Here is a 25,339-nt window from a genome sequence, read left to right on the forward strand (position 1 = left end):
GAGGACTGGTGACAAATGCAATGATAAATGTATTTTTAAAATGTTTTCAGTAATGCTTTTTTTTTGGTAAATAGTAATTTATTTTTTCCAATTACATTTGAAGATAGTTTTCAACATTCATTTTTTAGAAAATTTTGAGTTTCAAATTTTTTCTTCCTCCCATAACCTCTTCTCAAGACAGTAAGCGCTTATATAGGTTAGACATGTGAAGTCATGTATACATTTCCACATTAGTCATGTTGTAAAAGAAGAAACAGAACAAAAGGGAAAAGCCACAAAAAGAAAAAAAAAAGTGAAAATATTCTGCTTCAATCTGCATTCAGACAACATAGTTCTTTCTCTGGATGTGGATAGCATTGTCCATCGGTGAATCTTTTGGAATTGTCTTGGATTCATTGTATTGCTGAGAAGAGCTAAGTCAATCATAGTTGACCATTGCGCAATGTTGCTGTTACTCTGTATGTTTTTTCCTCTGACTTTACTCAGCATCTGTTCATATAACTCCCAGGTTTTTCTGAAATCTGCCTGCTCATCATTTCTTATAACACAATAATATTCTATTACATCTATATACCACATCTTGTTCAGCCATTCCCCAGTTGATGGGCATTCCCTCAATTTCTAATTCTTTGCCACCACAAAAAGGGCTTCTGTAAATATTTTTTGCACCTGTAGGTCCTTTTCTCAATGTTATGTTCTTTTGGGGATACAGACCTGGCACTGGTATTGCTGGTTCAAAGGACATACACAGTTTTGTAGCCTCTTGGGCATAGTTCCAAATTGCTCTCTAGGATGGTTGGATCAGTTCATAACTCCACAAGCAATGCATCAGTATCCCAATTTTCCCAAATCTTCTCATCATTTATCATTTTCCTTTTCTGTCATATTAGCCAATCTGATAGATTGTGAGGTGGTACCTCAAAGTTGTCTTAATTTGCAAGTAATCGTTTTTTAGCAGCATTCTCACTTCCTAGTGTGAGCTCAACACCCTTCTTCCTTTTTCCCAAAACTAAAACCCAAACCCGTAGAACTCAGTGCTTTCTACCAAATAAATTCAGTCTTAAAAAAATCACTGCATCGACCATGTAAGCCTCATGCTTCACATGTAGTCTGCCGTCTTTCTGCCAGAAAGGTGAGAAGCTTGTTTCCCTCTCAGCTATGGAAGTGATGATTATGATTAATTATAAAGCTTTTCATTGTTTTTTATCTTGTGTTGGTGCCATTATGTAAATTGTTCTGCTTTGGATTACTTTTTTCTGTATCAGCTCAGTGAATTTCTCTGAATTTTTTTTGTATTTTTAAAAGGTTTGCTAATATGTTGATAGACTGTGAATTTCTTCATTTATTCTCCAATCTATGACCATCTACTTTCCTTCTTGTTCTTTGCTATGATGTAAAGGGCTGCTATAAATATTCTCTTTAATCTCTTTGAAGTATTTGTTCCTGTTGTTCATTTGTTTTAGTCATTTTAGACTCTTTCTGACTCCATATGGGATTTTCTTGGCGAAGATATCGGAGTGGTTTGCCCTCTCCTTCTCTACCTTATTTTATACATGAGGAAACTGAGTCAAACAGGGTTAAGTGACTTGCCCAGGGTCACACAGTAAGTGTCTAAGCCCTATTTGTACTCAGGTCTTACTGACTCCAGGCCCATTGTCCTATCCACTGTGCCATGTAAGTATATACTGGTTCACATGGTCTGTGTAGTTCGGTGACTTCTTAATAGAATTCCAGCTTGTTTACCAGAATAGCTGAGCCAGCTCACAGTACAGAATCACCGTGTCTTCCTTTTCAACCGTTACTTTTTTAGCTTATGTCGTCTTTGCCAATTTGAAAGGTAAGGTTAAAACCTCAGTTGTTTCAGTGATTCAGTACCCTCATATATCCGTTGATAACTTACGTGTTTATTTGTATCAGCTCCCTATGTATCTTTGATAGCAGATCTTTATAAAAACAATTTGTTATAAAGATTTTTTTTCCTAATTTGCTGTTGCTTTTTTGAAATATTTTTGATAGGAACATCTGCTCAGCAGTTGGATGCAACATTTAGTACCAGTGCTTCCCTGGAGATATTTGAATTAGACCTGTCTGACCCATCATTGGACATGAAATCGTGTGCTACCTTCTCTTCTTCCCATAGGTATGGACACTGCTGTTTGTGGCGGGTGCCTGTCCTGTCCAGAATTTGTAACATGATCGCAGGTAATATCAGTGATGTGGGGACACTTCGTGTAATAGGAAAAAGGGCTGAAAATCTCTTGAGTTTGACTTGGTGTGATAATGCTTCAGGCTTTTCATCATAATCGTTTGAAGAAATGTCTTCCACACTGGGAACTGTTTCAGACGCTCTTTTCTCCTGCAGAATCATTTAACTGCTATTAGTTGCTGCAGGTGACACTGCAGGTTGCAGAGCAGGTGCTTACCTGTGTTGGTAGGGCTGTGTCCTCACTGGAGATTTCCTGTGTCTGTGAAATCACAAGTCCAAAACAAAAACCTTTTTTTTCTGTCATTTACAGAATATGAGAAAGTTCCAGTGAGACAACAAGAATTCTATTGCAGGAATCTGGTTGCTCTTGCAAAACCACTAATGACTTAAGTGATGGGTGGTGATCTTAAAATACTCAAATTCTGCAAATTATACACAATCTTTTTAGAATCATAGCTGCATCAAATTTGAGTGCTGGATTGGGACCTTCAGAATCGTCTAGTCCCACTCCCTAATTTTCCAGATGAAAGAGATGAAAAGATTTGCTCATGGTTTACATAGCTAGTTGTGGTCCAGTTGTTAAAAACAAAATATTTCAGTTGTGGGTCTTTGCCCATTTAATTTTGCTAAGGGAAATAGTCTGAGAGAGTGACTCTCCCTCCTCTTACACACGAGGGCTGAGACCTCTTTCTGCTTCAAGAATCCACAATTCTGTGGCTTCTGTTTTCTTTTTCCAATTGAATGTGTAAGCCCCTGAAGGTCAGAGGCTGTTTTCATTTTGTACCCCCAGTGTCTAACCCAGTGCCTGGCATGTATCAGGTGCTTAATGAATGCTTGTTGGGCTAAGATAACATGAGAAAAAGGTAGATGATTGATAGTCGGTCCCATCAAGCTAAAATATGTCTGTTGGTAGTAATGGCAGAGACTCTGTTCCTTTTCTCTCTTTGTGACTGCCCAATGTCAGGACTCCTTAGTGCGCTCTAATTGTTTTCCCGGTTCTGCCCACTTCATCTTACTGTCATTTCATCTGAATCTTCTTCACTTTTTCTGAAATTATTCCCTGCATCATTCCCAGCCCAAGAGTCTTCCATCTCCTTTCTAGACCATAACTTTCTCAGCCATTCCCCAGTTGATGGGCGGCCCTTCAGTTCCAGTTTTTGTCACAACAGGAAGAGCTGCTATATATATATTTTTTATTTTCTTCTTTCTTAGATCTCTTTGAGCTATAGGCTTCATAGTGGTAATACAGGGTCAAAGGGTGTGCAGTTTAATTACATTTGGGAGCATGGTTCCATCTTGCTTTCCAGAATGCCTAGACCAGTTCACAAGCCGCGAACAGCGTACCTGTTTTCCCACAGTCTCTCCAGCATTTGTCATTTTCCTTTTTGTCAACTTTGTCAGTCTGGTGGTGTGCTGTGGTACCTCAGAGTTGTTTTAATTGGTCTTTCTAGAATTATTGGTGATTCTGAGCATTTTTTATATGACTTTTCTTCCTCATTTAAATAATTTACTTTTAGCAACTCAGATTTTACCAACTCTGTTCATCATGCACCCTGGGTTTTAAAGCCTGTGCCAGAAGAATGCCAGTTTTAGCAATTCCTACTAAACCAGAAAGGTGTTGAGTAAGGAACAGTATTGGTGATGTATTTTGTGTCTTTTGTCTGAGTGTGGAGAGACTCATCCTCATCTTCTGAAAGACCACCTACTAAGCTAGAGAGGGGCTGTGGTATTCTTCAGTATAGGGAGTATTATTATATATCCTAGTAAGGGTCTCTGTGTTCTTCAGATGCCTTAGGTTAATTTTCTCATTTCTGTAGAAGATGTTTGTGTTCTTCATTTATGGCTGGATACACAGGAATGCTGTTTTTCTCTGATGCTTAAATTAGATTCTGTAAGTTGAATTACTTTTGACAAAACCGGATAGCTGGGGGAGGAGTAGTGAGGCTGGTGCTCCTTGCATTTTATTTGGTACCGTGGATGAGTTGTTTGGCTTCTTTTGTCTTTCAGGTACCACAAGTTGATTTGGGGACCTCATAAGATGGATTCCAAAGGAAATCTTTCTGGAGTCTTAATTGCCGGGGGTGAAAATGGGAATATCATTCTGTATGATCCTTCCAGAATTATCGCTGGAGACAGTGATGTTGTGATTGCCCAGAATGACAAGCATACTGGGCCTGTGAGAGCCTTGGATGTGAACATTTTCCAGGTTAGATTTGGAGAATTGATTAAAACAGTTCTTTGGGGCATGTGTTGCCACATTTTGAAGCAAATAGACACTGGGGGATATCAGTAAACAGTCTTTGAATTAAAAGCTAAAACCCCAAATAAGTGAATGGTATATATTGCTGAAAAATGGTCAGGGGTGTCATGGGGGCCCAGGCCTCTTGAACAAGACTTAGAACTTCCCATATGTGGGAAACATGGCTGCTTCTTTACTGCTTTGTGATACTTTTTCATGAAAGGGCACACAACTTTATTATTGCATGTGGAGAATTTTTACTTTTTAAAAGTATTTTTTTACCTACATAGAATAAGTGTTGTTATCTTGCATACTCAGTGATTACAGATGTTACTTATTAAATTTATCTATCAGACTAATATTTTAAAATCTCAAGTAAAAAAATGTAAAGAGGGTAAGTGGGCAATTGATTTTCAGTCCTGAGTTGAAATTCAAGTTAGGATTTTATTGAAAGCTTATAAATAAGTCTCAGAGAATCCTCCAGAAGGACTCAAGGATGGATCTGAGTATACTTGGCCAGGCTGGTGATGGGAGAAGTCTAGCTCCCTGTGTCAGAGATTCCAGATTGGGCAGGTCCAGCCCTTCCTCCCCAGCTCCCTTATTACCCTAAGACCTAGGGTGGAGAATCCCTTCTGCTCCCATTTGTGACTCAGAACTTGAGACAGAGCCCAGGATTTCCAGATTGTCAGGGCAGCTAGAGCTTAGGAGGGCCAGGATTTCCCAGGGTCTTTGAGGGAAGTAGATTCCCTGCCAGGAGCCCGGCTACTACAGGGAACAGTCATTGTACGATCCCCTCCAGGAAGGTCATACTTGCTTCTTAGGGCATCCTGGCCTTTGGCCAGCTCTTTGGTATAGGTGCTGCTCCCCTTTGCTGAGGTTTCTTCAGGGAGCCAGGCCTGGTTCAGTGACAGAGACCTATTGGCTTCTTTCTAGGGTCGCACAATCCTTGCCCCCCCCTTGAGTTTATTCAGTAGGGTGGCAGTTACAGTCTTCCTAGACCTGAGGGTCTAGTCACTACGGGGGATGCAGTAGTGGACTAGGGTTTTGGGGGGCCCAGGTTCATGGACGCATTATTTCCATTTTTTGACCACAGACTAGAAGAGGGGTATTGTGGTCCTGGCAGCTCCCTAGGCTTGAATGCTTCCTTTGAGAGACCAGGGATAGCAGTGTCTGCCTGGGAGTACACAGTTGGCTCTGTTCTGGGGAGGGGGAAAAGGAAAGCGGAGCTCCTGATGATTCCCTCTCAAGGCCTCATGTCCCATGTCACAGTGGGTGGGGTACGCTGGTCAGGAGAGGGTGGGCCAATAGGTCAAAAATCGGAGAGAGGATTGTGGGTAAGTCCTTATAGGGTTTGACGATCCCTTGTTCAGTCAGTAAATAGTAAATAATACATTATAACTGTTTCTCTTTTGGCCAGCAACCCTGAGTGTCCTCCCCTCTCAGTTTGATAAAAAAATTTTTTTTAAATTAAAGTCAAGTCCATCCTTTGACTGACTTCTCAAAGAGGCTTGTTCACTGAATAGGCATAAGCTCCCTCAAAGTGCGTACCTGGAAAGTTCTCAGCCCAAAAAGGCCAGGGTCAGCCATGGCATCCTGGGCCATCTCCAGTTGTCCTGATATCTGGTCACTGGACCCAGATGGCCCTGGAGGATAAAGTGAGGCTGGGGCCTCCCTCCCATCACAGTCAGCTGCAAGTCACTCATCTTTGCCTGATGCTGTGGTTCTCTTGAGAACGAAGGACAAACGCCCAACAGTTCAGTCAGCCAGTAACAGCTAATGATGAGAAGCTGAGGTTTATATGGCCCTTCAGGGTTTGCCAGGTGCTTTATCATATTAAGTCATTTGGTCCTCACACTGACCCCCTGCTATTTTTGTCCTCATTTTACAGGAGAGGAAACTAAGGCAGATGGAAATTAAGTGACTTGCCCAGTCAGTATGGCTGGTGCGTGAGGTAGAATTCAAACTCGTGTCTCAGGCGCTGTTAGTTGTACTGCTTAGATGCCTGTAATTTTTTAAATGCTTAGTATGTGCTTGCTTACTGCTTCTGCCTCTGAAGCTGTTGGCTGTGGGGTAATGGAGAAATTATTTCATCTCTCAGTGCCTCGGGCAGTTCTCTGAAAAACAGACAAAAGAGAAATTTCAGTGCTAGAGGGAGTTTCTTCCTTTGGGTGTTGTGTACCAAACAGTCTTAGGGCCAGCTCCTTCCCCTTTCCTATGTGCTGGAAGCTGGGGCTGCGGAGACAAGTGAAGCCCACCTGCCTTCAGGGAGTGAGGCGCTGGCCTGGGTGGGGGGAGGGCATTCACTGTGGGGCCCTCAAAGACCTGAGGTGGGGGAGGCTGAGATCAGAGACAGTGAGTGTGAGTCACCCGGCTCCTCTCCCTCCAGACTCTGTGCGTTCCCCACTCTGCCCTGAAGCTGCCACTATAGGAAGGGCCTTATTGGAATGCGGTGCTTGCATTTGGGCTGGTTTTTTTTGTTTTGTAAATAGTATTTTATTTTTTCCAATTACATGTAAAGAGTTTTCAGCATTTCATTTCTTATAAGATTTTGAGTTCCAAGTTTTTCTCCAAGTCCCCTCCTCAAGATGGAAGCAGTCTGAGACAGGTTATGCATGTTGCTTTTAGTCTTTAAGGAAAATAGGGATTTTAAGAGGTAGAGAGATAAGAGAGTCCGTTCTGGGCCAGGAGGACGGCTTGTACCAAGGCATGGAGACAGGAGCTAGGACTAGAGTCATGTGTGAAGGACAGCCGGAAGACCTGTTGGACTGGATTGTGGAGTCTGAAGGAGAGGCTCCATCACAGAGGAGTCTGTGTCATGGAGACTCACTGGCATTGTCAGCACTTGATGACAGTGTTTACTTTCAGGTGTGGGGTATACTGGCTGGCGGCTGTCGTCCTGTCCTTTCCCTGCCTTCCTCACCTATCTGAGTTTGTGTGGGCCCAGAGCCTCAGTCTGGGCTGGCTCACATGTGGGGTACTTGAGAAGAAGGTGCAGGACCCCTTTCGCTGCCTCCTGCTGTTGCGTCCGTGGAGTGGCCCTGTCTGCTGTGTGGACTTTCTTTACGAGTTTTTAATGAGAACACGAGTGAGCACCAGCGGGAAGAAGAAGGCAGTGCAGTTCTTTGCTTTTGCACCAGAGCTTAACAAGGATTCTAATTGCTGCGCGCTCCACTGGAACTCAGCACCTGGCATTGTCAGTCCATGGTCGCTGTTCATAGGCTTGGAGAAGTGTCTGTTAATAGTCTTAGTTTTAAAGAACATAGGTAACAGTTTACTGTAATTAAATTTTGTTTCCATAAGAGCAAGTCATTCCAAAATTCTTGTTTTGAAAGTACCTCTTCTAGGTTTAAAAGTGTTCCTTTTTAAGTCCTTGCTTTGGTTATTGAAACCCAACTGCTAGACCTCGAGTTGTGTCTGAGGAGCTTTGTGATTCTGGGCAAGTCACTTACCCTGTTTGCCTCTGTTTTATCAACTATAAAATGGGGAAAATGACAGCATCCACCTGCCAGGGTTGTGTGAGGATCAAATGACACAATACTTGTTAAACCCTTAGCACACAGGGCGAATGCCTTCCACCTAGCTGCACCCAGCAGTCAGTTTCTCTGTCAGAGTCTGGCATCCGAGAAGCCACCCCCCAGACTTCCTGTCTTTTTGCCTAGTTCTTTGTTGGAGGCTCAGAGTTGTATCTCAGGGCACGGATAGTCAGGGAAGCAGGGGGTGATGAAGGCTCTCCTGTTCTCCTGAATGCCTCACTTTCTTTCAGGGCAAGTTCTTAGACTGCCATGCAGTGGCCTTCCCTAAGGCAGGCAGCAAGAAAGAACTGAAGGGACTGCAGAGAGCTTTAAAGCCTGGCGGTTTCAGTCCTCACCACCTCACCTCCTGCAGCTGTTCATGCCTTAGCTCATTAAGGCTCATTAACCTGTTAGGCTGCTGTGCTTTTTAAGTGGTCTGTTGGAGGCGTCAGAGGTGCAGAACAGTAGGAGGGAATTTGGCCTGATGGGGTTTGATTTTTCAGGAATTTTACTGCATAGTTTCTTTAAAAATTGTGAAAAAATGCTTGTTGGCATAAAATGTCAGCGCTCCCTTAGACACAACTCCAGAATATCAGACACCATTTCTCCATCGTTAATGATGAGAGTTTTACAAGATGTTTCTGAAGCATTATTCTGTTTGATTGATTATGTGTTCTTTTTCTAAAAAAATGATATGATGGGGAAAGTAGGGACAAAAACTGAAAGGTGGCTGGGAAGGAGGGTCATTTCTCATGCCTGTTTTGACAACTGTGTTTGTTGTTACTTTAAATTGCAGACTAATTTGGTAGCCTCTGGGGCTAATGAGTCTGAAATCTACATTTGGGATTTAAATAATTTTGCAACTCCCATGACACCTGGAGCCAAGACACAGGTATTAATTATTACATTGACTTCTGTTAAGTAATCATGAAGTAAACTTACCCAAAATGGACTCTAACAGCTCAAACGACTTAAAGTTACTCCATAGATAATGCAGATTTATTTGAAATTGTGGTTTTATGTGTTGTTGACTTTGTCCCCCAGTGGAACAGATGTTTGCAGATTTACTTAGGCTTGCTTTTAACTGTGAAAGCAGCTGGTACAGTGGACAGGGTGTTGGGTTTGTGATGAGTGCTGGGTTCAAATTCCTTTCTGCCACTGTATGAATTTGGAAAAGTCGCTTAATGTGTTGGAGCCCCAGGTTCCTCATCTCTGACAAGGAGGGTGGAGTAGGTGATCTCCCAAAGACTTTTAACTCTGTGGCCTGATCCTCAAGCTGTATGGAGTGACAATTTCTTGTTTTGGTCCTTATAGCCCCCAGAAGACATCAGCTGCATTGCCTGGAACAGACAAGTCCAGCATATTCTAGCTTCAGCCAGTCCCAGTGGCCGGGCCACTGTTTGGGACCTTAGGAAAAATGAACCCATAATCAAAGTCAGCGATCATAGTAACAGGGTGAGTGTGGGTTCCATTTGTGAAGAATATGTCATATTTCCTAAAATTTGTTTGCAGTATTTGAAGTGTGAGAAGTAGTGTGGTACGATGTTTAAAGGGCTGTCCTCTAAGCCAGAAACATCTGGAGCCCCACCTGTGACATGATCTGGCTGTGAGATGCTGGCCTCTGTGAGAATCCCTTGGCCTCTCAGCTTTAGGTGACTCTCAAGAGTCTTAAGTTGCAGAGAAGTTTCTGACCTACCTTGGTAGAGGGAGTTTCCTCATCTGGGAGGTATCAGGACCAATCTGGACTGGGTTCAGTCCCTATCCCTCACCTGTTGAAGGATTGGGGGATTAGCTCTTGCTTCATGAAATGGCTGAATTCCAGAAGCAGATTTGGCCATACTGCCAAATCCTGCTTTTCCATTCACTTCTGTCTTTGAAGTGGAGAGAGTGCTGGTCTTGGAGTCAGAAAGAACAGGTTCCTCTGAACCACAGTTTTGTCATGTGTTGAATGGAGACGCCTCCTCTCTCAAGGAGATGATGTGATTCAGCACGTTTTTGATAAACCTCGAGGGTGTGATCTCAATGTCACCCTTGGTTAGAGGAGTAAAGACCTTCTTATGGGAACAAAACCTCCCAGGAAGTGGAGTTGAAAGTTTTTTTGTAAGGAAGAACTTAACAGGGCACCCAGCCAGGTCTGTGGCATTCTTGTTACTTGAAAGATGCTCTTACCTCATACTCTTGACCCCCAAATCTTTCTATCCCTCCTGTTGCCCCTAATAGGGATTTCTTTCCTGTTCCCAGGTAACTCTAAAACTTAATTTCCCTCCTTGTGGGAGTGGGGGCAGGGAGATAGTGATGGTATGGGCCAGAACTGAATAGCAGTACAGGACCTGGCCATTAGGGACTGCTACTCAACACGTGATATTTCCCAGTGAGAAAATTCTTAGGGTTTGAGGCTTTGGAGTGTAGATACAAAGTGCATATGAATTAGGGCCCCACTTTGCCAAGTTACAGATCTGGAAGTGATGGGCTTTGAGTTTAATTAAGATAGCTACCTCTATGACACCATTAAATAGTTGTTTTAAAATTATATAATTCTTTATTTTGAACCAAGAGCTATAGTATAAAAGGCAGGGGGAATCAAGTATACAGTGGACATTTCAGCATCATCTGGAACAGTGAATATGTCATCGTTTCAGGCATCTGTGATTTAGTCAGGCAGGGACCTAGGCCACTGATGAAGCTCCCTGCCCAAACTGTAAGTTGGTAGGTAATGTGTCCCAGTCACTCTGTGACCATTTAGCCAGGCTGGTCCTTTGATGACAGACACATGCTTCATCATTGGACCCATCTTTGGAACTTGCCAAGTCTGCTACTACCTCCCAGAGCCAGTGCGGGCGTCTCCAGCAAGTCATTTGGGAGCCCAGCCTCACCTCCATACCAGAATGAAACTTCTAATGGAGAGCGTGGAGTTGGATGGAAAAAGTGCTCTCAAGAATAAAGTCTTCTTCTATTTTTGTTTCTGGAGGTGCTGTACTATTTGGAAATTTGTTGTTGCTGGTGGGGTTTTTGGTTTTTGGAGTTATAAGCAAGTATGGGATAGTGGATAAGAGGTGGTCTTGAAACCAAGAAGTTGTGGACAAGTCCCTTAAACTCAAGGTGTTCTTGGTAGCTCTCTTAATACTATGTTTTTTTTTTTTTAATTAAAAAAAATTGTTTTTCCAGTACTTAAACACCAAATGAGCGTATCCAGACACTTAGAACAGAAAAAGGAACTGTACATGAAACTGAATTTCTCCTAGATACAGTTTTCTTTCCTTTTAAAATATTATTAAGTTCAATATAATAGTTTTTATTAAAGAATTTTCTTTTTTTTAAGAATTAATTTATTTTTAGTTTTCAACATTTGTTTTTATAAAATTTTGAGTTCTAAATTATCCCCCCCATCCCACCAAGATGGCGGCAATCTGATATAGGCTATACACGCACATTAGTCTTGTTGTGAAAGAAATAGAACAAAGGGGAAAAACCACGACATATAGCTTTCCAATCTGTCCTGCTTGTTAGTGATGCCTTCTAGTTTTCCTTCTGTTAGATTTTGGGTGTTTTCTAAAAACGTCTCAGGCTCTAAGTTGCAGAGACAGTGTGCTGATCAGTGGAGGCAGAGGCAACGGAATCACAGGTCCAGTTCTTGTCCTTGTGGAAAATGCATTTTGGCCAAAAATTCTGGTCTGGAACAGCTTACCATGTATCATCACATAGATTCAGTGAAAGCATCAGAAATTAATCAATAAAAACTGTAATAAGTGAAAAAAGAAAGGAATTTTTCTGTGTACAAATTGGTTCTGAACTAGTAGATTAGTTGTGATTAAGGTGTGCTAATGCAGAACTGTTCCTACTTCCAAGCTGGCTTTTAATGGGGTTTTGTCCATTCTGTAATTGCATATTTACAGATGCACTGTTCGGGACTGGCTTGGCACCCTGATGTTGCCACCCAGATGGTTCTTGCTTCTGAAGATGATAGATTACCCGTGATTCAGATGTGGGATCTTCGGTTTGCTTCTTCCCCACTCCGTGTTTTAGAAAACCACGCAAGGTATGTGTGTACATACGTGTGCACCCACTGACTTGGAACCTCTTACAGAGCTGTTTGTTGAGCACTTGTAATTCTCAAGTGAAGAGTGTTTTTCCTTTAGTTCCCTGTACTGAAATATAGTTTGTTACAAGAAATAAAACTCCATTTCAGTCACTTAGAGTTTAGCCAGAAAATGTGGCCAGTCCTCCTTGTCCTGTAAAGGGCTTGAGGTAGGAGTCTTCAATCTTCTATGGAACTTGTGCTTTCCACATTACGCAGAAAAGCTCAAGTTTGAGGTAAACTTCTTTTAGTCATTATATTAATAGTATGTAAATGTTTAGTTCTTGCTTGTTTGCTCAACTTGTGCTTTTATTGTCCTGGCCTTGGTTTGAAAACATGGACTCGATATTATTTGCAGCTTCCTTTTCATGGGGCTCTCCCTAGTTTCCGATTGTTGACCCACCACCCTCTCCCTAGTTACCCAGGCGTCCAGTTCTTGTCTCCTCACTCTCCCTTCATCTCACACACCCTGTCCATACTCAGATCCCCTCCATCCTCTTCTCCCTGCCCATGTGGTTGTCACTCTGCTTTGGGTCTTCTCCATCATTTCCCTGAACTGATCGAGCAGCTTTCTGATCTCTTCTCCTGCCTGGAGTCTCTCCTTGTTCCACATTCTGTATAGTTGCCAGAGTGACTTTGCTGAGCTCACGGCTCACCAATGGCTTCTCTCTTCAGTAAATGCCAGGGGTTCCCTCTTAGCTCTAAGCTTTTTTCTTTAGATTTTAAAGCACTTGATAACCTTCCTTTCTAACCTTATTATACATTATTGCCCTTCTTGCATACTCTTGTGGTCCAGCCTGGCCCTTGGGCTCTTCCTCACACAAGACACTATCTCCTGACAATGTGGCATTGTCTCCCATCTCTGAATGCTTCACCACCTCTTCTCAGCCTCTAAAAATCCCTTGTATCCTTCAAAACTGGCTCTGGCAGGGCCTCTGCAGAGCCTTTCCTGGCCTCCTCCTCTTAGAGCTCTTCCTCTTGGTTGACCTGGGATCTAATTATTTCTGTTCTTGTCTCTCCTGACCTAGGGCCAGCCTTATATCTGTCTTTGTTTCTCCACTGATGGCCCATACCTGGAGTGAGGTAAATCACCGTTCAGTGGAGGCACTTGTTGGTTGATTGACATGGGATTTGTATTTTCTTTGTGTTACTTTGACTTCTTTACCTTCATCTTTTGTCTTTCACTTTTCTATGTTGGTTAAGGGCATCTAGGGTTTTCTGGTGTCTTGTTTTTCTGAATTGCATTTCTCAGTTTCTTTTGTTGTCCTCGACCAGGGGGTGAGGTATTCGGGCCCCTCCTAGCTAGAGGTGGACAGTCTTCCAAAGTCTGCACTAGTTTTCTCGAACTCTTGTTTGGCTCTGTTTGAGCCCCACACTTAGGAGGGTCTCTGGGTGTCTTGACCTTTCCCCTCCGAGGCCTTTCTGTGGCAGTACTTGGACCACGTGCTGCCTGCCCCACGCGGCTCCTGAACATCTGTACTCTCAGATATTTTGGCATGGTGGCTGTAGCTCAGTGGCTTCTTGAGTTACTGTAAAAAAAGGGCTTTGGAAATAGATTCTTTGTGTGCAGATTTCCTTTTCAAGAATCATTCAAACCATTGGCATTTTCCCATCGATTTTATTTTTAGACAGCACTTTGGGAGTGTCATGTAGCAAGCATTTATTAAATGCTTCCTGTATGCCAGCCACTCTACAAAACTCTGGGAATACAAATCAGATCATAAAGAAAGACAGTCCCTACCCTTGAAGAGCCTGGGTTCTAACTGGGGAAGACAGCACACAAAAAGGAAGAGAAAATGGGCTGGAGAAGAAAAGGTAAGGGTTCCCATGTGGCAGCCAGCCTGGGCCTGCTCCTTAAATTGGGAGTTCTGGGGGTGGCTAGGCGGTGCAGTGAACAGAGCGCTGGCCCTGGAGTCAAAAGGACCTGAGTTCAAATCCAACCTTAGACACTTAACACTTACTAGCTGTGTGACCTTGGGCAAGTCACTTAACCCCAAGTGCCCAGCCTTTCCCCTTCCAAAAAGCAAAATAAATAGATAAATGGGGAGTTCTGAAATTGCTTCTATTGTTTTTATTAAGTGTAGGTTTTTAGTGTTTCCAGGTTCTTCAGGTTTCTGCTAACATCTTATCTTCACTGCTGTTTTACCTAATCTTGACTTAAGTAGGTAGTTCTTTACTGTAATTGGTCTGTACTGTGCCGTTCTGTGGGGTAGTTCAGGCTGTCAGTGACAGAAGGCAGTGTGAAGGTCCTGCCCAGAAGTGCTGAGGGCTCTTACCAGCGTGTATGACACTACGCTGGTGTATGGGTAAGAGCATTCCGATGTCTCTGGTCCATGCTGTGTGACTCCTGGTTTACCCACTTTAGCGCTCACTGCTCTCAGCAGGCCTGGGTCCTGGTGTTTGTGGTTTATTTTGATGTATCTTGCCGTCACGTGGCACCAGAACGTGAAGAGGTGCCCCTTGATCTGCTGCCCTCCATGTGAAGAGCTGTTCATTGTGGACGGTTCAGATATGGTCAGTCTGTAACCCTGGGATGCACCGGCTGTTGCTTAGCTTGCATCATCCCAATCTATCTTACTGTGGGAGCCCAGCTGCCTGCTCTTTGAGGATTCTTTCCAAGTTTTCCCATCTCTAGAGCTCAGAGTCTATGCTAGAAATCATTTTTACACAACTTTCCCTTACTTTAAAAAGAAATTTTATTTTATTTTTTCTATTAATCAAGTCTGCCTCCTTCCTCTTCCACTTACCTCCATGCGTTTGAAAAAGAAAGGAAAACAAAACACCTGCAAAAAATAAGGACAGAAAGCAAAAAAAAAAAAAAATCCTACATTGACCATGTCCAAAAAGTATAAATGTCTCCAGCTCTGCTGTGATTCCAGTCTGTCTCTGTCAGGGCGTGGACAGCATATTTTATCTTGCTTCTTCTGGACTGGTGTTTGGTCATTGTGTTGGATAGAGTTCTTAAGTCTTTCCAGATTGTTTGTCTTTCCATTATTGTTGTCATTATATAAATTACCCTCCTGGTTCTGTTCACTTTGCTTTGCATTGGTTCAGATAAAGCTTCCCAGGTTTCTCTGAAATGACTCCCTTCATTTCTTAGAGCACAAGAGTATTCCATCCCATTCATGTAATATTAAATGTGTTCATTCAGTCTCTAAGTCATGGGCGTCTCATCACTTCCCAGTTCTTTGCCTTCACAAAAAGAGCTGCTATAAATATTTACCTACATTTGGTCCATTTCCTCTTTATTTGATCTCTTTGAGATACAGGCCTGCTAGTGGTGCAGGGGTGTGCAGTAATAACTTTGGGGGGTCATGGTTCTATCTTGCTTTGCAGAATGGCTGGACTAGTTCACAGCTTCACCAATAGTGCATTAAAATCCTTCCCTCTCAATAACCTCTCCAATTTGTCATTTTCCCATTTTGTCTGCATTGTCAGTCTGGGTAGAGGGGAAACCTCAGAGGTGTTTTAATTTGTATGTCTGTAATCATTAGTGATTTGGAACGTTTTTACATGACTTTTGATAGCTTAGGTTTCTTTCTTTGAAAACTTTCTATTCTTATCCTTTGACCATTTATCAATTAGGGAATGGCTGTCATTGTTATACATTTAAATTAGTTCCTTATATGTCATAAAATGACACCTTTATTAGAGAAACTTTGTGCACAGATTTTTTTAGGGGGAGGGGTAATATCTTTTTAATTTGATACAGTCAGAGTTATCCAGCTTATTTTCTGTATCTGCGTCTTGTTTGGTTTAGAATACATCTCCTACAAGAGGACAGTTTAGAGTTGAAATACCTCACACGTGGGGTCAAGATGGGGAAGAAAGGAGAGGGCAGGGGGTTCCTGGGAAAGAGCTAAAGGATGTGAGGTCATTAGGAAAACAAAAAAACAGGGTTTAGGGGTTACAAGGCAGAGGGAAAGGTAGAATGGCCACACACTGTGATCAGATTTCAGAATTTGAGAGTTCATGAACATGGAAGGGGTGTGTTTGTATGTTATGGCAAGATCCAGAGTGTGAATGTCTCTGTGTATAGCTAAAGTTGGCTGGAGGAGGCGTCTTGGGAAATCCTGTAATTGTGTTCTGCTATGTATATGGAAACACCCACTTTATTTGGTGTTTGTTAAGTTCAGACTACAATATAAATCTTAAAAATTACACCTCCTTACCCCATAGCCAGCTATGATCTGCATATTTTTTCAGTTTTTTTATTGTGTAGTTTTTATATCAACATAATTTATCTATTTAAAATTTATTGTAGAATATGGTATAAGCTGTTGGCCCAAGCCTAATTCATGCCAGACTTTTCCAGTTTGATTTTATTTTTGGCTTTTTGGAGGTCAGTTGGGGTTGTGACTTGCCCAAAGTCACACAACTAGTAAGTGTGTCCGGCATTTGAGGCTGGATTTGAACTCAGGTCCTCCTGACTCCAGGGCCGGTGCTCTATTCACTGCTCCACTTAGCTGCCCCAGACTTTTCCAGTTTTTCCAGAGGTTTTATGTAACCCATAGGTATTTCTTTAGGATTCCTAAGTAATTTATGTTGGCCAGTTTTGCGGAATGCTCGTTGAGTTCCATTTGTTGATCTGCCTCTTTATTTTCTAACCAATTCCAAACGGTTTTGATTTCTGCTTTCTGCTATAGTTTGAGGTCAGGAATTTATGTCCCCTTTGTTCCTGCCTTTTTTCCATCGTTTCCCTTAATATTTCCAGATCTTTTGTTTTTCTAAATGACTCTTTACTATTTTATCAAGTTCTATAAAATATCCCTTTGATGATTTGAAGTGGCTAGCATTTCAGGAGTCAGTAAACTGGCAGTGCCGGCCCTTTCAGTTTGGTGCCGTGGCCCAGCTGTTTAAATTGTTCTCTGTTTCTGTGGGAGCACTGCTGTGGATTGCTTGTCTGCTCTGTTCCAGTTTTCTGGTTTTTTTTTTTAGTGCTGGCCAGCTTTCCTTTAGGAGTTTGGTGGGAAAGAAAGAAGAGCCGGGGAGCGGCTAGGTGGCGCAGTGAATAGAGCACCGGCCCTGGAGTCAGGAGGACCCAGGTTCAAATGTGGCCTCAGACACTTTTAACACAAAAACTAGCTGTGTGACCTTGTGTAGCAGCAAGCACCCCAAGCGTCCTCAGGGTTTGCTGCCACCACAGGTTCTTGGATCTGCTTTGATAAAGGAAAGCAACTCAAAATGGGTTAACAAGCTTACTTTAATCGATCAGACATATATCGTTTACCTTGTTCAGGGGAAAAAGGTCAGCACCGCGAACTTCAAAGCATACAGGCAGAATTATCAAGACAGAAACAGATCAAGTAGACAGATTTCCAAACTGTCTAACCATTACATCCATACCCAATCAACATCTGGGTTTTTCAAAGCCGGGGGACTCTCAACAACGGCTTCCCAGGATTCAGATCAAATCACAGAACACTTCTCAAAGTGAGCCCCAAAACAAAGCCTCACATCAGGGCTTATATAGCCTTCTCCTGGCTCAGAGAATGTAACAACCTTATTGACTCACTGGCCAATCAAGAAGTATCTACTGAAAAACAAGCCTCCCTCCCCAGGCTTCAGGTGCACTTTAGCCTAGGGGCAGGGAAGATCTTTAAAATTTATATTCCCATTACACCTTGGGCAAGTCACTTAACCCCAGTTGTCCCTCCAAAAAGCAAAAAAGAAAAAAAGGGGCTGTAGAATGACAGCTTAATGATTATCAGAGATGGGGCTAGAGGGAGGTGAAGGTGGTAGTGTGGGTGAAAGCACACTGGCCTTTGAGGCAGAGTGTTGTGTTCAAATCCTGCCTCTGCTCTTTACCACCAGCTGGGTCTTGGTCAAATCACTGCTTCTCCCTGAGGCTCGGCTTGTCATCTGCAAAGTGAGGGGTGGTTTTTGAGGTCCCTTCTGGCTATGAGGCTGTGAGTCCAAAGAACCAGGAGATAGGGAGAAGGTGAAGATGAATAGGGCGGGGAAGGAGTCAGTGGCAGGCTGCCAGAGGATACCTGAGGAATCGGGGCCCTGGGAACAAGGAGAGGGGGCAGCCTTGACAGCCAGAGATTAGAGCAGAGCGGGGAGAGAAAGTAGAATCATGATAGGAAGACAGAGTCATAAATTCTTCGTGATTGTGCACAGGTAAGAGTTGGGAAAATAGTGGATTTTTTTTTTCTCTGAAATCCTTGGTCTAATTACACTTAAAAGTTTCTTTCCTCTCACCTTTCGTCTCTTATAGAGGAATTTTGGCCATTGCCTGGAGCATGGCAGATCCTGAGTTATTGCTGAGCTGTGGAAAAGACGCCAAAATTCTCTGCTGCAACCCCAACACTGGAGAGGTATGGGGAGGAAATAGTTTGTAAACTTGCTCTCACCGAGGCGGGGCTGTTGTATTCCTCTCTTATACTGGCTATTTTGTGTATTCCAGTGAACGAAAGCTGGAAGGAATGTAGAGGTGTGCTTGAATTTTTACACTCAGGAAAAATTTTATCATGAATGTTATCTGAACACTAGTGAATGTTTCACTTAGAAGTTAAAATAACATATCGAACAACTCATTGTTCTTATAAATCTTAAGTTGTTATTCTTACTAATCTTACTAAAGATTAAAGGAGCACCACATTACTAATAAAATAAATACTACTTTTACACTAAGGTGGTGAGACCGATTTTCATGTTAGGTTTATGGAAGTATCACATGCTTTAGGTACCCAGTGTCACATTATTTGTCTTTTATTTTTTTGGAGAGGCAGTGGGGGTAAAGTGACTTGACCAGGGTCACACTGAGTGTCAAGTGTCTGAAGCCAGATTTGGACTCAGGTTCTCCTGACTCCAGGGCCGGTGTTCTATCCACTACCACCTAGCCATTCCCCACCCCCATTATTTTTCAGAGCCAGTTTTAAAATTTTATTTACAAATTGTCTTATCAACTTAGTTTTTTTTAATAAGTTAATTTTTAGAAAAACAAGACGTGCCTTCCTTGATTTAAAAAGACATACTTAGAACAAAGATCTCACCATCTTGACCAGTCTACGTCCGTTAGATGTGTGGAATTGCTCAGTTGAGAAGAAGATTTACAGCTGGTAGTAATGTGTTGGACGTAACAAGGAAGCGTTTTCTTCTGGGGTGTGAGGAGGGAAGGCTTGTCCAGGCTTGGTCATGGGTGGTTGGGAGTGAGATGGGATTCATCAGTCACATGGAAACGATCACTTTAAGTATGTTGAGATTCTTGGATTCTAAGTTTCATGGAAATGCTAATATATTTTCGTTGTTTAATTGCCTGTGGTAAAGGCTAACGTTACTTTCAAAATGACTATTATAAAATAATAATAGGTAGCCTTTATATAACACTTTAAGATTCACAAAATGCTTTACATGTTTTTTCATTCTGTCCTCCAAACAACTCTGAAGTAGGTGCCATTATTATCCCCATTCTACAGATGGTGAAACTCAGGCTACAAGAAGTTCAGTGATTTGTGCAAGGTCACACAGACAGTGAATGAGGCAGTTTGAAATCAGGTCCTGCTGCTCCACCCAGTTGTCTTATTATTGCCAAGATTAATGGGGGTTTTTGTAGTACTGATGATGTATGTTTATTTCCCTCCTGGTAGCCTCTCCCTGATATGTGATCTCTGTTGAGAAGCCTCATGAATTTTGTTGTTACCACATTATTATTCTTAGTACTAGTAATGGCTTTAGTATATATTATATATATAGTAAATATATAATAAAAAATATATAGTAATATATAGTTTACAGTAAATATATAAATAAAAAATATACTACATGTATAGTAAAAAAAATGATAGAATAATAGTAGAAATATTCTCATTGGATTTTAATTATATACTGTTAATATAAAAACTGATTATTTGTTTGATTTTCTAATTTAGGAATTTTTGTGTGAAGCAGAAATCCATATATAATGTAAGAAAACACTTTAGATGGGAGGTGGGAGGTAAAGTAGGTTTGAAGGTAGAATAGGCTTCTGAATCACTTTAAATTTTGCCTGTTAAGAATTTAGAGACTAGGGGGCAGCTAGGTGGCGCAGTGAATAGAGCACCGGCCCTGGAGTCAGGAGGACTGAGTTCAGATCTGGCCTCAGACGCTTAACACAAAAAACTAGCCGTGTGACCTTGAGCAAGTCACTTAACCCCAATTGCCCTCCAAAAAGGCAAAAAATTAAAAAAAAGAATTTAGCGACTGTAAATCCACTCCTTTGCTTCATTCCCAAGAAAAATCAGGTGTGGAAAGAACAGTTTGTCATTTCTTAGTACTATAACTTGTTCATTAGTATACTTTGGACTATCATTAAGACCTTCACTTTACTCCTGGAGAAATTAGAAAAATACCCTGCACGTGGACGTGATTTTACAGGATTATAAATAGCAATTTTTTGTAGCCACATCAGCCAATTTAAACATGGAAGATGTGCACTTTCACTTAAACTTTGAAGAACCCTATGCCCTTAATCCCGTGGGGAGCAGTGACCGCGACCAAGCTTTCGTGACCAGCTCTTCCCAAGGAGCGAGCGCAGGTCTTGGAGGCAGCCGTCTTGTAGCATAGTATTGTTTTGTGTCTTGAATAAGGGAGTGCGGTGCAGAAGGCCACATCTTTCTCTCTCACAAGTCAAACATTGTGTCGGCCTTGGGTCTTTTTTTGATCTTTTTCAATTTCATCCTTTTCATTGCTTGAGATTTTTAAGTTTCTAAAGAATCTAAAATCTAAATAAAATTGATGTCATGTTGGGAAATAAAGGGCAACGTGGGCCTTTCATCATATGCCTGCTATAATACATAATTTTTTCTTTTCCATTTTCAGCTCCTATAAGTAAGTGCTGAAAACATTCAGTTTTTTAGATACTGTTCATCTTTATGTAGAGACCTTCTTAGTTGTCTCATTCCTGGGACGCTTGTGCATTGGCTATTTTAGCACTCAGTGTGCTCTGTTGGACATTTCTGAGGACCTAGTTGAAGAGACTTCCTAAACAAGTGTGTTGTTTGTCTGCCGGCCGGGCCTGGTTACAGAGTGATAATGCTCTTTCCTGACTCGGGGGGCTTGGGGCCTTGGTCTAGGTGCTGTATGAACTTCCCACCAACACCCAGTGGTGCTTCGATATCCAGTGGTGTCCTCGGAACCCTGCCATCCTCTCTGCCGCTTCCTTTGACGGACGCATCAGTGTTTACTCCATCATGGGAGGGAGCACAGATGGCCTGCGCCAGAAGCAGGTAGACAAGGTAGGAGAGGTCGGGAATTTCACCAGAGGATTTAGGTTTCCTTCCTATAGAGGAGCTTGAAAACAGTTCTGATTTTAAAAAGTAAAACTAGGTGATTCTGACTTAGAAGGACCATGTCACGTTTTTCTACATCACATACAGTTTGTGATGCCTGGCAGAAATGAATTTTTCATGATTTTATTTTTTTTTTAATTAAGCTCTCTTCATCATTTGGGAACCTCGATCCTTTTGGCACAGGACAGCCCCTCCCTCCACTGCAGCTTCCACAGCAAACCCCCTCACAGAGTGTCGTGCTGCCTTTGAAGAAGCCGCCCAAGTGGGTCCGAAGGCCTGTGGGGGCCTCGTTTTCGGTATGTCGGTCTGGCTTACATGGGCTGTCTGAGGGGAAGATTGGTTGTTAAGGGACTTTTCTCAACAAAGTGTCCTTTCTGGATGGAGAAGAACATAGAGGTTTTCTAAGTCCTGGTGATTTTGGTACAATACAGTTAAAGAGGCTCCCTGGTGCCTGGGATTCTTGATGGGACCCAGAGGGCACATATAGGGATGCACAGGAATGGCCAGTTTACCAGTGACCCCGTAGTCCTTGGTTTTGGAATCTGTGGCCTGGGGTATAGAAGAAACTGGGTGTGAGGAGTCCCTTGGCATGCCGTGTGATTTTGCGTTAAGAGAGTATGTTCAGAGACACTATAAAATCCCTTTACAAAGTTCTTCAGCCGTCCAGAGGTTGTCGTGCTGTAGATCCAATCACATCTCAGGATGTTTAGGGTAGCTCTAGAAATACATGTTACAGGGCACGTTGGTCCTCTGACCACGGCCCCACAGCATCATGCACTAACATGGTTCCACTCCGCTTCTCTCCTGTGTGAAATGGGGATGATAACAGCACTTACCTCCCAGTGTGATGGTGATATTTATAAAGACCAGAGCACAGTGCCCGGCACGCAGGAGGTGCTGTATAAATTGTTCTTGCCCTTCCTTCTGTCTCCTGTCCTTATGCTTTTGGCTATCTGCCATGACTGGAGCATACTCCCTTCCGCCTTCATATCTTGGAGCCCCTGTTGTCTTTGAAGACTTAGTGCAAACACCAGCTTTTGCTTGATGCCTTTCCAGGTACCCTCAGAAGTCTTGTCCTGCCCTCGCCGTCACTCTTCAGGTTACCTTGTATCTGCTTTATGTTTTCTATAAATCGCTTAGGTTGTCCCTCAGAAGGAATATCAGCTCCTTGAGGGCAGGGATTACTTTGTTTTTGTTTCCCTGGTGTTTGTGACAGTTTTGGGCACACAGTAGGTATTGAATAAATGCATCTTGAGAGTGATAGCTGTCTGACCCCAGACTCTTCTTCCACCCTTATTTCCCACTGTTTCCTCTACATGTTTACTTTAGTCAGATACTGCCTGTACTTAAAGATTTTGCTTATGCCTTTCCTCCTACTGAAAAGGCCTTCCTAATAATAATAACTCACATGTACATAGCACGTACTTATATTCCACTCCTGTCATTTCCCCACTTGTCAGAATCCTGGTTTATTTCGAACCTTCCCTTTTAAGTCCCATTCCTTTTGTGAAGTTTTCTCTGAACAGCTCATCTCTCAGGGATCTCTAGGCTCCAGACTTCTGTACTTCAGTGATCACAAAGAGGGTCCTTTCTTCAAAGACAGGTCATACCAGACTTACCTCATGCATAAGGACAGGATGGTCAGGGGCCTTCTACTGATTGCATTTACCTAGAATTTGACAAAGCATATGGTAAACTATTTCATGTCATTTTGGTGAGACAGGTCTGAACTCAGATGGAATAGTCAAGTCAGATCAGGTCACTAAGCTCTTGTTAGGCCCTTACTGTGGATACAAAGAATGGAAAAAATAGTCCCTGCGTTTAAGTGGAGCTGGTTGAATGGACATTCTCTGCTTTGTCTTTAATGTCCCAGTATGAGGAGGTAGGAAGTGGGCAGGAGTGCCCCCAGGATCTGCATATGGCTTCTGGGTTGTCTGACATTTGCATCAGTGACTGGGCTAAAGACCTAGATGAAATGGTCATCCCAGTGCAGATTCCACAGAGCCAATAGGGGATGGTCACTCACACCCAGTGACGGTCAAGACTGGGAAAGATCTTTGCAGAGTGGGGCTCTGGGAGCAGTCCAGTCAGATGAAATGCAGTCGGGAGGAATGTAAAATCTTAGACTTGGGTTCAGAAAAGTAACTCTACAGCTCTGGCTGGGATGACTGAGGCAGCAGTTTGAAAAAGATCTGGGGCTTCAGTGAACTGCAGTGAGCTTAGTCTGGGGCGGCCAAGTGGGATGGCCCCCAAAGCCAGGGCCAGCCAGAGCCTCGGGAAGAGCGGCTTCATTCCTCTGGGCTCTGCTCTGGTCAAGTGCCGTGCTTTAGAAGGACATTGACAAAGTGGAGAACGCCTTGAGAAAAGCAGTCAGGTTGGTGAGGGTCTCCAGTACGAGTCATGAGGATTACTTGGGGAACTGGAGATGGTTAGGCCAGAGAAGAGATGCCTCAGAGGGGCGGGATAACTTGTGAGCCTGTGAAGATTTGTGCTGTGAGGAGGGTGAGGCTTGTTCTGGGGCAGAGCCGGGAGCAGGGCAGGAAGGCTTGGTGCCAGATGAGGTTGCTGCAAGCAGAGGCACCTGGCCACCTGTCAGAGGGTTATGGTGGGAGAGGCGGCTCCTTCGGGCCCTTCCCTCTTGGTCTGGGCCCTAGGCAGCCCTTGGCCAGTATTCTTTTGTCTTCACTTTTCTCTTTATGTGTGTGTGGCTTCCCCAAGGAGGCCCCAAGTTCCTTTTGGAAAGAGACCACGTCTCCACTCTGCACATATGAGGTTCTCGATAAATGTTTTCTGATGGTCTATGTTTGCATAACGAGCTTTGTAATCCTGGTAGAAACAATCACATTCATCAGCAGATTTTGGTGTGTTTCCTGCTTGCCTGGTGCTCAGAAGTTAATTCTAGTCATTCTGAGCTGTCAGAGCTCCATGTGCCCATAGACCCACTAGGGGAAGTGACGGTGGCTTTTCTTTATCATGGGACTTCATATGACTTTTTCCTGTGTATGACTTTTTTTATAGTTTGGAGGCAAGTTGGTGACGTTTGAGAACGGCCGGCTGCCAGCGGGAGCAGAGCAGCAGGTGCAGCGCCATCAGGTACACATCAGCCAGGTGGTCACCGAGAAGGAATTCCTCCTGCGCTCCGACCGCCTCCAGCAGGTCGTGCAGTCCCAAGGCTTCGTCAGCTACTGCCAGAAAAAGATCGATGCTTCGCAGACGGACTTTGAGAAAAGCGTGTGGTCCTTTCTGAAGGTAAAACCTGTCCCCCTGCTCATTCTTGCCTCCTCTCCACTTAGCTGATTGCCTGTGACCTTGAGCAGACTCAGTGATTTTTCCCATTCTGCCTTCCTCATAGTGGACTCCTAGGTATCGAAAAAATTCCCAAAGTTTGATTATCAGGAACCTCACCGGTAACCCTCAGAACTTTAGGGGCACATGTCCACAGTGTGGGTGACGAGAATTCTGCTTTGCATTTTCTTGTAAGATTTATTTTTGAATTATATAATTCAATATTGAATGGAGAGAAAGGAGGTGGTTCAAGATGTAATTTTACAGTTGTACTATTTTTTGTATTTTGTCAAGTACAGGAAAATGCTTTGCTTAACTAGGGGGTTGTTCTCGATAGCTATTGTGCCAACATTTTTTTTGCTAGTATTTGAATTTTATTCTTGTTTAATTGTTTATCAATTGCAGTTGATTTTGGACAATTAAAAAGGTGTCGTGTGACATTAGATTGGCTTTCATGAAAACAAAGATTTTTAAAGACTGATTTTAATTTGATGTTGTGTTTTATTTTCTTAACAGGTAAATTTTGAAGATGATTCTCGTGGAAAATACCTTGAACTTTTGGGATACAGGAAAGAAGACCTGGGAAAAAAGGTACGTAGAATAAAAAACTTTACAAAGATGTACTTAGGCATATGTAACATTTAAGTTGGAGAGAGTTTTGTTGTGCAGCATTGTGATGTATTCATGTTAAGTGAGGCACAAATCAGGACTTTCTTTACTAACGGTGTTTGCCACCAACCATCATGGAGG

The 25,339-nt window shown here is 42.8% G+C and overlaps 2 protein-coding genes across 10 annotated transcripts in view; one reads left to right on the forward strand and one right to left on the reverse strand.

The window, feature by feature from the left end:
• Nucleotides 1-25,339, reverse strand: part of COPS4 (COP9 signalosome subunit 4) — a 314,835-nt gene that overhangs the window by 158,240 nt on the left and 131,256 nt on the right. The window lies entirely within an intron of this gene.
• The window catches only part of SEC31A (SEC31 homolog A, COPII coat complex component), a 63,651-nt gene continuing 40,307 nt past the window's right edge, over nt 1,996-25,339 (forward strand). For all 9 annotated transcript variants that reach the window (XM_069092381.1, XM_069092389.1, XM_069092399.1 and 6 more), the window contains exons 1-10: nt 1,996-2,140; nt 4,214-4,412; nt 8,754-8,849; nt 9,272-9,412; nt 11,851-11,993; nt 18,253-18,352; nt 21,089-21,250; nt 21,448-21,600; nt 24,323-24,553; nt 25,106-25,180. In XM_069092381.1, the coding sequence (XP_068948482.1) occupies nt 2,106-2,140; nt 4,214-4,412; nt 8,754-8,849; nt 9,272-9,412; nt 11,851-11,993; nt 18,253-18,352; nt 21,089-21,250; nt 21,448-21,600; nt 24,323-24,553; nt 25,106-25,180 (1,335 nt within the window). In that variant the 5' untranslated portion in view covers nt 1,996-2,105. The remainder of the gene's footprint in view (nt 2,141-4,213; nt 4,413-8,753; nt 8,850-9,271; nt 9,413-11,850; nt 11,994-18,252; nt 18,353-21,088; nt 21,251-21,447; nt 21,601-24,322; nt 24,554-25,105; nt 25,181-25,339) is intronic.

Source organism: Petaurus breviceps, unplaced genomic scaffold (genome assembly GCF_028583685.1).
Source record: "Petaurus breviceps papuanus isolate PSGF00001 unplaced genomic scaffold, PetGlider_PUasm1.0 126, whole genome shotgun sequence".
NCBI classification, from domain to species: domain Eukaryota; kingdom Metazoa; phylum Chordata; class Mammalia; order Diprotodontia; family Petauridae; genus Petaurus; species Petaurus breviceps.